We start from the raw sequence: 14,574 nt of genomic DNA, 5'->3' as shown, positions 1-14,574 counted from the left end.
TCTTTGGTCAAAACATCGCTGATAATGCACTAATGTTTTAGACGTTGTTGAATAATGATTGCACAATGTCAAGGCCTTCTCTGTTTTTCACTCTGCGCCCCCTCCCCCAGTGAATAGATTAGGGGTGCACATGAGGTTACAAGGGGACACAACCAGGCAGATGACCTGAACATTCAGAAGAAGTAAAAATTATGCCTACAGAGAAAAAAAGAGAAAGATGTAGGACAGGGCAAGAAATAGAACAAAGCAAGAATCAGGGTAACAGTGGCAGATTGTAAGGTAAATGGAACTGGAAATTGAGTCAAGGAGGAGGCTAAGAAGGATGAAATAGAGAAAAGTGAATTAGTAGGTTCATATAGATTATGTCTGTCAGCAGTTTTTGAGCAAAGATGTTCAGATCTACCTGCCTTAAAAAAAAATGAAGGGAGGGAAGGGAGGAAAGAAAACATGGTGTTAGACTGAAAGAAGAACAAGAAACATGACAGGAGAGAGCTTTAATAGGTAACAAAGATATAGAGAGACAGCATGAACTGAGTGGATGAAAAGAAAGTAAAGAGCTTGAAAAGGGCAGACAAAAAGATCCTATGAAGGTAAAACAGTAAGAACTGGAAACAGGGATGGCTGGAAACAAGTTAGAAGTAGATTAGAGAGAGTGAAAGGATTAGAGTATGTGTAAAAGATCCTGTGTTATAACATACTCCTTTCTAGAACCTGAAATAGAAATAAAATAGTCTAATTTGTAGCGTGATCATTAGATGCACAAACATATATACAAATGTGGAAATATATACGTGGCTTCCAACAGATGTACTTCTCTGAAGGCGAAAAGACTACATTACAATTGATCTCAGTACCATAACATGCCAATTTTCAAAAATCTACTCAAAACTCGATAAATGCTTACTTAAAACAAAAGGGAGGTTAATAATAATAAGACTAGTAATATTACAAGCGTGTATCTGATTCACTAAACTGTGTCACCTTGTAACACTTCACTAACACATCACATTTCTTCACAGAATAACAATGCATTCTCTACTTGTCATATAATTCAAAGGAGCTGATCAGCTATGTAGGGGACATGGTTTTAGTTGTTCCATAACAATAACCTAATTGAGACTGTTTGATAATTTATTATGTGGTTATTAATCCCTTCTACATTTATGATTTTTAATTTTACCTGTGTAAGCATTGTTTTCCAGTCTTCTGGAAAACTAAAATGGACAAGTATGAGTTACCAGTTTTTATTATATACCTGTAATACTGGAGAAAGCATTAAACTGATGAGAAGGAAATACGTTTTGAATGGGAAGAAGTATTCTTGATACATAAAACAAATAGGAGTGAAAAAAACTTGAAATTACATATGATCCTGATTCCTATTGCTTCTTATTCTCAGACACCTGTATCTATCAAAATAAAAATCAACAAAAATAATTAAACTCCTTACAAAAGATTTCCACATGTTAAACCATTCCATGGAATTGTAAAAAACTTTATAAAATACATGTTGCATCAGAAAATAAAAGCAACCTTAAGATGCTTATTGTAAAAAGCTATGATTTTACTAAACAACTTTATACTATATTTTATAGGTATGATTTTTCTTCTGTGGAATGCTTTTAGTTATCTACTAAATTCAGAGTTCCCTTGGTGCTATTACCTAGCAAAGTTTAGCATTGTTTCCCTGCTCAAGCTTTTGATTTTATACTGCCATTTTAGTACAATCATTTATAAAAATCATATATTTTCAATCAAATATCCCTAATAGAATGCAGAACAATATGAACTGCTACAACCTCCAGCAAGTAAATATACTCTAGACATAATTTTACAACACAAATGGTGCAAATACAGCAAAAAGACTCCAGAAAAACTCATTTAACATTTCCTGTTTACTTCTGAGTGTAGTTGTAATAACAATGGGCAATCAAGGCCAGGAAGTGATGCCTGTTGTCTTTTTGCTCAGTCTTGCAACGTCTGTCTGCAAATTCTTGAGAAATTACATAAAACCTCCCCAGAAATTCAGGTGGTAATTTTTCAGAGAACTAGAGAAACTTGACTTAAAAACACTTGGAAAATTAGCTCCAGAAGCAGATATGGATTGTGTCTCATAATGATTTTGGAAGCAAAAACTATTTCTTTTTCAAGGACAGTACTTTTTCAGAATTGAAGTTTTACCTTTCTCTTCACTTGCCAAGGAAAAGTCCAACATTACATGACTGTCTAACACAGAAAAATTTCTACTTGTGCAGTATAGTTCTGAACTTTACCCTGCACATTAGGAAATCATATGGCACTAATATCATAGAAAAACTTCACTTTCACACGTGAGCTTTACATAAATGTACATATATTCTGCGGAAAGCTAACTTTTACTCTGTATTGATGGATCAAATAATATCTTCTGACATATCTGCCTTATTTTCCAAGCCAAAATATGTATTTTGGCAACAGGTTTTAAATGTCTGACAACACATTCATTTGCATATATTTTTTTTAACCATATATTCAAAAATATGACTTTGTTATAAGGAATTAATTCATGTTTTGTTTCAGTTAGAAATTTGTTTCATCTGGGTTCACCTGTAAATAGCAGAGGCTGGATAAGATCCTGTGTCATAACTGACCCTCACTCTACCCCGGTACAGCTCTACTGCTATATGATCTTTATCGCCTTTGTAGAGCAGGATCCCACTGTCTTCATCTGTGGCAATCTAGTAAAAAGAAAGAATCACTGAGAAAGAAGTAAAAATAAACAGCAAATAAAAATGCTGTATTAAGTGAATCAGAATTTACTGACATAGTCTATTACTTCACAACAAAATTCGTCCTGGAAAGACAACCTGATAAAATCTGTTTTCTTCTATTACTAAGCATATCTACTTCAATATGAATAGCTATTCCAGTGATTTTTATCTCAAACTGTGATCAGCTCTTCAAGTGAATAAATAACAATTCTGGCTAATCTTCCACACCATGTAAAGTAATTTACACTCTTTCCCAGACAGTGATAAGACAAGGGGTAAAGGGCTTAGACTTAAACAGGGGAAGTTCAGGTTAGATAGAAGGAAGAAGTTCTCTGCTGTGAAGGTGGTGAGGCACTGGAACAGCTTGCCCAAAGAAGTGGTAAATGCTCTATCTCTGGCAGTGCTCAAGGCCAGGTTGGACAGAGCCTTGGGTGACACGGTTTAGTGTGAGGTGTCCCTGCCCATTGCAGGGGGATTGGAACTAGATGATCTTAAGATCCTTTCTAACCCAAACCATTCTGCGATTCTTTGATTCCAGATCACAATCTACAACACAAGCAATCTTACCTGTAGAGTGATATTGGTTTGGGGGCGTATCTTTGCTGATGGGATTTGTAGATAGGATTCTTTGTTGATGAAATTTATACTGATGAGCTTTTCACATTTCTCACCCTGGTAGCCTGATAAACACTGACAGATTGGTTCACTCTCTTTTATGATACACTGGGCTCCATTTTGACATTCATAATTATCACAAGGGCTGGTGCGAGGTAGAACCATTGGTGGTGAAAACTCACAAAACAAGCCACTAAATGGAAACAAAAAATTAGTATTGCCAAAAAAAAAAAAAACAAAACAGCAACTTTGACAAAAGGCATGCAAGTTTGTACTGTCTTCAGATTTTCTCACCTGTATCCTTCTGGGCAAATACATGTATATCCATTAACTGCATCAGTGCATTGTGCTCCATTTTTACATTTGTTGTCCTGGCAGTCATCAAAGTCAATATCACAATGCTCACCTACATATCCAGGTGTGCAATCACATCTGTGAAACAGGAAAGCAAGTGGGATAGCACAGTGCTTATGGCAAAGTTAAAGAACTGCTGAACTGTTTAAAACTCAAGAAAAAAAAATGCATTATTGTGACTTTGTGTGTAAAGACTATGTAGCTTAATCATTACTATATCAAGAATCCACACGTGTTTGCTAGTTACACGCTTACTCATCTGCCATTAGAGTGAAGATATATGTGTTTTAAATCTAGAGAGTCTTCATTACTAATTTTGACAGTTGTTCTTGGAATTTACGAGTAATGCAGAATGTTACAGGATGTTGTAAGTGACTCTGAACACTAAAAATAATCAATATGCTTAGTTGTTGAAGCAGAGACAAATAATCCTAAGCTTGTATTATACTGATAGATATTTTCTTTGTCAACTGAACAGCTACAAATTGCCCAATCATCCATTTATACAGTCCAGAGTTTATGCATAATTTGTTTCCCCTGGAAGTTCACTTTTTTTAAAAATTAAGATGTATGTAATTGATTTAACTAGATCCTGTGATTTCCGTGGTGTTTCCTTTAGTATCTAAAATTTTCTTAAAGTGGCAAGAGTAATTTTAAATAGCTGTGTAATTTTATTTAAAATAGTTCAATCAAATATGTTTTAATTTTTATTCAACAATATATACAACAAAGAAGAGTGAAAAAAGAATATAAAGCATGCTATTCAAAAGCCAAGTGAAATACATTCTTTAATTTACTGCATGTACTGTTCCTGATTTTAAATCTCAGAAAGTAACATGAGGGTTAATGAGCTAGACAGTAAAGTATAAGATGCCAGATCAGGTTTACAGAAGTGGCATACAGAAAATAAACATAACACACAACAATTGAAATCCCGTAAGTTTTCTATTTTCTAATTGAAAATGATCAACTTTATTTCATATTTATTTGCATATTTAATATATTTGATTTTTTTGCTGTATTTTAAATAAAATGTCGTTTTATAAGTAGCAGGAATGATACTAAATAATCTGATTTTAGCACAAAAGCATACTGTGCATAAACTAGGTACTTCTGACAATTGAAAGCAGGTTTCCTGTATTTATTAACCTAAAGTCTATTAAAAACATTTTAAATTGTGCATGCTAATTAATTATGATAAGGATACAGTTTAATTAAAGATTAGTTTTCCTGGGTATGAACTTCTATAGTTTTTACCTTCCAGCTTGCCTTCCTAACATTTTTCACAATTACTTCTCAGAAAGCAGTATAATTATTCCACTTCAATTAAATGCAATTATTTTCCTACCGTCCAAGCACTAAAAGGGTTTTGTACAGACCGTCACAAGACTAAATAGCTCTACTCTGCATTCCTATTTAAAATCTGACTGGAATTAGTGGAATTTGGACTTTTAAGGATAACAAAATTCCACGAAACAGATTTAAGATAATAATGTAGTCCTGCATGAAAATAATGGCCTATTCTGCTGTAATGCTTTGCAATAACTGAAATCAGTATTTTGAGACTAGAATTTACTTCCACTAAAAGAAAATGAGAAGTTAAGCAGGATAAAAAAGCAGCAATTTAGATTCAGCTGGACTGTGACAATATTTTAGACTTACTTGTATCCTTTGGGTGTCAAAATACACTTTGAGTCATGCTGGCAAGGATTCAGGTTTTGAGCACAGAAATCTAATTTCTCTTCACAGAGCTCACCTGGAATATAATGTATGATTTCAATTCAGTGAAAATATCACTTGATCTGATATTTTAAAAAATAACTGCTAAAACTTTTTTTTTTGTTAACACTGAAATACGCAAACTTCATGATACAATAATAAATAATACCTTTATAATGAATATTAATAAATATTAATACATAATAACAATAAATACTACTCTTTCTCATAACTCCTTTATAAAAATAGAATAGTTCAGTATCAATCAGCAATATGCCAAGCCATCAGTGTGATATTCCCTTACTTATTGCTATGCACATTACACAGAGAAATATCCAGGTTTAAACTATACGTAATTTATTACCCCCAAAACCCTGCATGTCAATACAGTTCAAATTATCTCCAAATGAAAACTTGATTCCTACTTTTTCTTAAATGATTCTCTACTTTTTTTTTTTTGCATTTGTTAATGTGCTACAATTAAAATCTGTTGTGTCAAAAGGAAAAAAAAAGGATCTATGTCAAATGTCTACCCTTCCCTGATGCTAGAAGCGGTGGCTCTAATTTCCAATATTGGTGTATAATCTAGGAAATATTTTAATATGGTTAAAATATGATTTTATTGGCAACTTTGTGACAAGGAAACACAGGTATCAATGATGTCTTGTTCCCTGACTAACTAATCAGAAGATTCCATGAATAGTGCACTCACAAAGCGTATCACTGGTTTATAAAATACTTATTCCAACATGCATATGAAGAATGTATGTATAATCAACTGGTATAAAACCTATGCCTGCTGAATTCAGGGACTCACAGGTCTATCAAGCTCTAAAACTACAGAAGGAGAAGGATTGCTCCTTGTCGTTCATCAAGTAATAAAACATGAGCTAGTGTGCAAAGAGAAGTAGAACTGTAAACCAAAATGAGGAAGAAATAAGCAGAAGATAGCAGCACATGAGCAGGCACCTTCACAGCTCAGGCTGAACTTCCCTTTAAAGCAGCACAATATTTGGCATCCTTCAGTTTTACTTATCTGAGCGTGGTAGTGTCCTGCAGTATAGTTAGCTCACGAATCAGTATCTGCTGGAGGGCAGCCTGAGATTAAAATAGCATGTGATGGCTTTACTGCTTTTCTTGTTAACACAGTACTAAAGGTGAGGACAGCACCACTATGAATATGGTATGAGGAAAGGACAGCCCACTTAGGGACACAATTTGGGTAGAATCAGGAGAATGGGAAAAGAGAAAAAGTTATAGGATAATAGTATTGGAATTATGATTTTGGAGAGAGTATTTACCTTCCAGAATACATACACATGTGAGTGTATGCGCATCAGTGCATCAGTTACTACTGTCATTAAGCAATAAGGTTTCTAACATTTTACACTGCTCCTTGCCAAGTACCTAGCACCACATAGAAGCTTCTTGCTTACACAGGCTTCTCTGGAATTATAGAAGCACACATCATAACGAACTGAAAGCAACAGATTTAACAGATCCTCCAGAGACATTTGTCCTTCCCTCAGGATGTGTGCCTGCATTGTAGTATTGAAAACTGCGTATCATGATTATGAATACTGACTACCCAAATCTTAAGACATTATTTCCAGGACTTATCTCTTAGGGTATGTAGACTTTATTTCAAATGATGGACAACTAAGAAAAAACTTAAAAAACTTGAAGAACATTAAAGCAAAGAGAAAAAGCAAAACTGAACCAGAGCAAATATGGTTATGGTGGATAAACTGCATCTGAAACATGCATGCTAAAGGTGGTAAGACAGGGGACCTCTACATGGGATATAGCACATTACTGATTTGCAAGTAGTGCGTTTTCCCTACAAAAACAAATGAAGCTTTAACACAAGAAAATGGCCTTCAAGCACAGGTTACTTAACAGTCTTTGGGAAAGCTGTCAATAACAATGTGACTTAGTCAATACATGTAGGAAATTGAATCAAGATCAAATGCAGGCCACTGACAATAACTAATATAAACGATTTTAATTCTACCCTCAAAGCCTCTTCAAACTCTCAATGGACTTATTAGTCTGGAAATGTGCAATTGTTATGACTAGGTCACTGCACAAAGAATCCTGAAATACCGGGGATTCTTTGCATCCCACTATATATCAAACAAGAACCATATCTCCTTCTCTTTTCAAAGGGTTTTGTTCAAACAAATCCAAATACAAGAGGTAGTAATTCTTCACATAGCATTTATTAAATTTGCAGAACTTGTTGTAGTAGCTGAAATCCATTTAAAGGCTAGCAGTGTTTAAGAGTGAGACACAAACATGAGAATAGAAAATTCAGATTTTCAGGAACATGGAGTGGAATAATAAAAAAAAAATCAAGCCTAGTTTGTGCACATTCCTATGGCTTAGAAATATATGCATATGTTCTGCATGTATGTATATATATGCATACATATACACACCTCCATACAAATATCTTACAGCATATAGTTTGTATTAAATTACATGCAGAACTACAAAATTTATGACACTCCAATTACAAATAATAAGCATGTCTGTTCAGTACTTCTGAGACTTGGACAAAAACATCTCTAACTACTCCCCAAATTACTGATTCAAAGAGTAGAGACTTTCTGAAAGTGACCTACTGAATCTGTATTACAAGGTGGGCTGGAGGTTTGCTGTATCTAGATAGATTCACAGTAGAAGTTCAGTGGAATCCCCCAAAATATGTAGAAAAGGGCAAATTAGGACTGGCATAACAGGAGCAAACAATCTTACTGCTGCTGCCAGTTTTACTGAACTGTCATTGATTTTGCTTCCAGATGGTAATCATGCCATGACTTACATTACTATTGGCTCAGACCTCTGAAAGCTCTTGTGTGGCAGTTTTACTGAGTAGTGTCTAAGCCTATCCATCGTTTTGTGTTGTTTTTCTTTTTTTTTAATTATTTATTCCCGTCCTCTCATCCAGGTACTTCTGAAATACATGATTTCTTAAAGTCATAGGTAGATGAACATAATAATCTGAAAGTTGAATCACCTCATGGAAAGATATGGGGTGCTTGAAAGTCTGAATTCCCAAGTCAAACCTGCGAATCCTGCACAGAGACTGAGAGCTAAATTGGAAATTTAAGTTTGAAACAAGTTTACACTTTTGAAAAAGGAAGAAACGTTTCCCCTTGCATTTGCAGATTGTATGATTCATACAGAATTTTATCACTGGAGGGAGCTTTTAATTAAACAGTGTGCTAGCAACTAGCCTAGTGAATCAAGGAAAGAACATGGTAAACATGGCAGTTCATGCAATGAAATAATTCTGTAAATTCCCCTACAAACAAGAAAGTTAGTTTTAGGTGAAGTACAGACTTTCATTATAAAAAGTAGTATTCATGACAGACTTGAACACAAGATTGGTAAATAAAACACCAAGGAAAATTCAAGATGGAATTTAAAATATGTACATCACAGAACCACAGAATCCCAAGGGTTGGAAGGGACCTTGAAAGATCATCTAGTCCAACCCCCCTGCAAGAGCAAGGTAACCTAGAGTACATCACACAGGAACTTGTCCAGTCGGGCCTTGAATATCTCCAACATAGGAGTCTCCACAACTGCCCTGGGCAACCTATTCCAGTGCTCTGTCACTCTCACAGTAAAGAAGTTCTTCCTGATGTTCATATGGAACTTCCTATGTTCTAGTTTACACCCATTGTCCCTTGTCCTATCACTGGGTATCACTGAAAAGAGCTTAGCTCCATCATTCTGACACTCAACCTTTACATATTTGTAAACATTGATGAGGTCATCCCTCAGTCTCCTCCAAGCTAAAGAGACCCAGCTCCCTCAGCCTCTCCTCATAAGGGAGATGTTCCACTCCCTTAATCATCTTTGTGGCTCTGTGCTGGACTTTCTCAAGCAACTCCCTGTCCTTGAACTGAGGGGCCAGATACTGAATTTCTGAATGTAAATATAAATACTAGAAGAACAAACCAAAATAACTCAAATACAAGGTCTCAATTTACACTGTTAAAAGATTTATATTCTGAATAAAGTGTTCCCATAACCAAAATATAACTGCTTGTGAAAAAGCAATAGAAAACCTAAGTAAAAATTTGTGATACCGAGTCTGAACAACTGAAGAATAGCTTCCTAGTAAAGCAACATCTCTTAGCATATTGAACAACCAATGTGTTACTCAGAATTTAACTGAGACAAGGTGAAGGGTAGAAAGCAATTTTGTTGAAATGAAAAGACAGTGATCAAAGTGAAAAACTCATTGAAAGAAATATCAAATTTATGAGTTAGGCTCCTTTGTTTTACTGGAAGGAAATCTTAGAAAGTCCCCTGATTTGGGAAGCATAATATAATGTTTTAAAACATGCTTCAAAATAATGTAAACAGATTGTGAAACAAATGCCTCAAGGAAGCTTGACACCAATGTGTGTGTACATTTTTTATTCATCTAAAATACTGTAACTGAGCTAAGCAACTATGGTTTTGAAAGATGGAAACATTTCAGTAGTTAGGCAAATAAGCAACAGATTAGTTTGTTTAAAAATAAGCAGTGGATAAAGTATCAAAAACCCTATTAAAAGCTTCCAAAGTTAGAAACAGGAGTAACTTTTTTCATAAGGTATCTTGCTTAATTAATCTAAGGAGCCTGGATTCTGGTAAAGAGTAGCACTGCAACCAATGGAACTCTGCATGGTGGGCACAGTCCAAGGTCAAGACTGGCATATTTTCTGAGATTTTGCAGCTACATATAGAGGATGATGCAGATTCAAACAGCCAGACAATCCTCTTAAATACTGATGATGAGTTGTGCATAATCCTCAGCTGACTAACTAAAGTTTTAAGTTTGCTAGATTCATAGGTCAGTTTGCATTTCGTCTTATGTTAATTCTCTCTATAAATAATATAATAATAGAAATGTAATTCTAATGATATAAATACTGGAATACGGTGATAATATGTCCCCTTCTTTTCTCAAGGCTGAACAGATCTTTACAATATATTTTATCTTTTACAATATATAAAGACATGGAGTACAACAAATAATGAGGAACAATACAATGAGGTAAAGAAAAAGGATTTACATTATTGTTATTTTGAATAATTGGGCAATACATTCAAAATACAGTCAAATAAAGCAATGCCAGCCACTATATTTCTGAATGATGAAGAGAGCTCTAACACATATGGTTGCAGGCATCTGAATATAACAACACACTGCTAATTACAGGGAAGCTTACTAAAGAAACAAGCTTAAAATCACTAGTATATTCACAAAGCTGGGTGTGATATTAGAATAAAAAAATAGAGACAGAATGTGAAAGAAAGAATTGTCAGTTTTAATTATCAAAATCGTGTTTTACCTAGAAGATCTGCTAGCTGTTCCAAAACGAAAATAACAAATATATACATACATACATACACTCATTCATTCCAGCTTCTGATCTCGATTGCAAAATACTGTGAATCAGCTTCTGCAGTATTTATGTTTCATCAATTAGGTATTATTATCTGCATCTTTGACTGGAAGTCTCTGCTTAATTACTTTTGACTCAGATAGCCAATAAGAGTGTAGGAGCAGTTGGAATATGTCAGTGATGTTTAGCAAACTATATACAGAAAAGTGCTGCATTTTTATGAAGTCTTGAGTTTGATGAACATTAGACAACATTAACGATTTAAAGTCTTGAGCTCATTCATAAAAGACAAAAATACCCAGAATGTACTTTATAACCGAAATATGAACATTTTTTTAGAATTTTAAAGTAAATTTTTTAAAAATAGAATAGAATTTTAAACTAAAATTCTAGATTTGATTCATTGCTGGACTGTTCCTTTCACTATTGCTTATGTCTTTTCATCTATTCCCCATGCTTGTGGATCTCAGTGTAAGACCAAGTTTATTAAGGTTAATATTTCTAGTTGTTTTATATACGTTGTTTGGCAGCAACAAAGAAATAGCAACTTTAAGGCAAATAAGCTTTTAAACAATTATGAAAAACAAAGGATGGATTGTAGACCAGAATCAGAAATGGCAATGATCAATGAGTTGCAGGTATTCAGCTTTCAAGGATACAAGGTATAACTCTCCCTTTATGAAAATGCAGTAAAATTACCTTAATACTCAAGCTTTTAATATAGTCATTTGAAATATATTAAGTTAGGTGTTTTACAATGAGTAATGAAAAGTAGGAGTAGCAAAGGTATCTCTTATCTAAGAAGCTGTCACACTTCAGTGCAGTTCTTGTAAGAATGAGGATTATGATCCTGATTTAATTAAATAATTAACCTTTTTATCAAGTTTGATATGACATGATTTGCATTTGATTTCTTGCATGCTTAAATTTTAGGCAGGCAGTTATTTGATTACCAAGTGAATTAAAAGTAGTAACTCACTCCTTTATTTCAGGAGCAAGCAGACTGTATAAAAGTTTTGAACATGGAAAAATTATCTATCTACCTAGCTACCTACCTACCTACCCACCTATCAATGTCTAGGGCTTGCCTAAACTGAGTAATTACTTAAAATTATCTCCTCCCCCTTTATTTTCCTACTACTCTCACAATTCAAAAGATATTTGGCATGATAAAACTGACTGATCCTCAAAGCAACTTACAGATCATCAATAGCTTTTATGTTCAACTGCCAAGATATTACAAGTATGTGCCACATACACATCTGTTTAATTTTGTTGCTGAACTTATTTCACATTCCCTGGATGTTTGATATTTTTCTTTGTGAGGATTTTGTTCCTGATATAATCAGTAATTTTAATATGTTATAATTCACACTTGTGTGACACATTTACAGTGACTATAATTCTTTTTAGAATCATTACCTTTCTACCTTTAATCACATTTAAAGACATTTAAACATCAGCAAGACTAATTATACACAGGTAATAGTTGCTTCAACTTGAAATGGAGACTTGAGTCTCTTCATAGTAGAAACTTCCCTTTACATTCCATTTGAAAAGCTGAATATAGAAATTAAGTTTTTCTTTTGATTTCCTAGCTTCTGTAATTTACGCTACTGCAGATCAGTGACAAAAAAAATATCCATGAATTACAGATGTTGAACTAGTTATTTTAATCTGCTTTTTTAAATTAAAAACTAGAATAACTAAGAACTCAACTTTTCTATTTATTTGTACTGAGCTTGCACTTTTCCTGGTTTTTCTAGGGAAAAGTACTCTTATAAAATCAACCAGTTTCATACTATGATAGTAACAGAATAATGTAGAAAAAATAACTTAGGAAGTGACAAGGCAAAAGAAAACAAGAGGCTGTCTATAAGTAATAATAAAATGTAAATATGGTAGCATGCCTAAATGGAATACGGCTTAAACATGGAACACCTGTGGTTGGAATAATTTTCTGGAAATGTCTTGTTCTCTCCATCATTTACAGAAATAATTTAGGCTCCCAGGTTAAGTTGGAAGAATTATTCATCAGATGTCTAAATTAATCAACATAGATGGTATAATTGCTGCCTTGCACAACCTGTTATTTCATGGATAATGAATATATTTTTATACTAGTGAAATATTGCTTTACAGACTGCACAATATATTTATGAATTTAAATTAATGGCAAATACACTACAAGATGATTCATTTGCTTTTAAAACTACATATGTAATTTCATAAATATATCATTGCAGACTGTGTTAGCTCTCAGACTGTAGAGATGATCAGATTGTATGGAAGATGGTTTATCTCTTTAGTGAGATACATGTTAGGCAGAGACCTAGATCAGCAACACCCAAAATTAGTGTCAAATCTCCTCACTACTACTTTTCTTGTACCATAGCCTCAGCTTTCAGATTCTTCAGTTTTATACAGCAAAAAACGCCACAGAAATGATGAGCAAGAAGATTGCCATTTTATACTCCAGCATATTTTCTAGTATCGTAAACTAGGATATTAAAGCAAAACAATGCTATAACACAGAGAATACATTCAAATGGAACCAATTTATCTCCTTAAGGTGATGAGAATGAAGATTTCAAAATCACCAGGGGAACTTTTTGATAGTCCTATCAGTGACTGCACACATTTTTAGTACATCTGAAAAAAAAGACAACAACAGTTCTCCTGCACAGCAATCTGCATCTTCAATGATCTTCTTTTGACATGTATTCACACTAAGAGCCAAGTGCCTAATTTGAGGATTTGCAGTGAGCTTTCTAAATTACATCTAGATACGATTTATTTGATCATCTGTAAGAACTGAAATCCATGCACCTTTAAAGAAAGGAAAGTGAGAAACCAAAGTAAGTGAAAATAGGCTTAAAAGGAAACTGACCTTTTTCCACTTCATTCAGATTAGCAGCTTGCAGTGACAAAGACAGAAGAGACAAGAGACTTTTTACATTGTAATACAACAGCATAGCACATTAAGCTAATGCACAACTATAGCAGCAGAGAGGTTGATATAGCAAAATGAAGCAAGCTTCAGAGTCTCACCTACAGCAGAGCAAAACAAACAGAAAAGGTAAGAAGTACATGCCATTGGTGGCATAAGAGAGGTTTTACTTCTGGATCAGTTAGATGTATGATCTAATGACTGATGGATGGGCAAGAGGAATGATCATCTGAATCTATAGAATGTACATAAAATGACCTAAAGTTTACTAGACTGAGATTAAAATAAAGGAGATGACAATGTTAAGAGAATAGCAAAGTTAAAGAGTGCAGGACATAGTGAGGTGTTTTTATTTCTCAAGGTTTCATCAGACACCCTGAGTGTCTGCTGATTCCATTTGCTTACTGTTATTTCACAGTTGCAGTCTGCGATCTTAAGAAAGCTCACAGTATATAGTGCAAATATAATTTCTTTGTCTTTCCACCTGTAACTGTGGAGATAATTCTAAAATTTAAATGAGGCAGAGAAACATGGATTAATTCTCAATTATTAAGCACCATCATAATAAGCTTTTTAAATTGCTTGCTTTCAAACCAACACTGCATACTTGAGAAGTGTCAATTTTCAAGGGATTGTTAGAGAAGTAAAAAAAGCAATTGTTTTTACACTGCAGCATTCTTTATAGCATTTTTCATAGTTTTATGTATGTATTTTCAGAGCTAATTTGAGATTCTAACAAGCTCTCCACTTGAAAAATAAAGTTTTAAAGAAGAAT

General features: G+C 34.0%; 1 protein-coding gene across 3 annotated transcripts in view; it reads right to left on the bottom strand.

Moving 5' to 3' along the window:
- SLIT2 (slit guidance ligand 2) overlaps nt 1-14,574 on the bottom strand; it is a 262,240-nt gene that overhangs the window by 13,994 nt on the left and 233,672 nt on the right. For all 3 annotated transcript variants that reach the window (XM_005148463.3, XM_031048373.2, XM_005148464.3), the window contains 4 exons: nt 5,382-5,475; nt 3,660-3,797; nt 3,318-3,558; nt 2,587-2,717 (listed from right to left, as the gene is read on the bottom strand). In XM_005148463.3, coding sequence (XP_005148520.1) covers nt 2,587-2,717; nt 3,318-3,558; nt 3,660-3,797; nt 5,382-5,475 — 604 coding nt within the window. The remainder of the gene's footprint in view (nt 1-2,586; nt 2,718-3,317; nt 3,559-3,659; nt 3,798-5,381; nt 5,476-14,574) is intronic.

Source organism: Melopsittacus undulatus, chromosome 7 (assembly GCF_012275295.1).
Source record: "Melopsittacus undulatus isolate bMelUnd1 chromosome 7, bMelUnd1.mat.Z, whole genome shotgun sequence".
In the NCBI taxonomy this organism is placed as follows: domain Eukaryota; kingdom Metazoa; phylum Chordata; class Aves; order Psittaciformes; family Psittaculidae; genus Melopsittacus; species Melopsittacus undulatus.
Note: the sequence above shows the minus strand (reverse complement) of the source record. Positions and strands in the feature narration are given on the sequence as shown.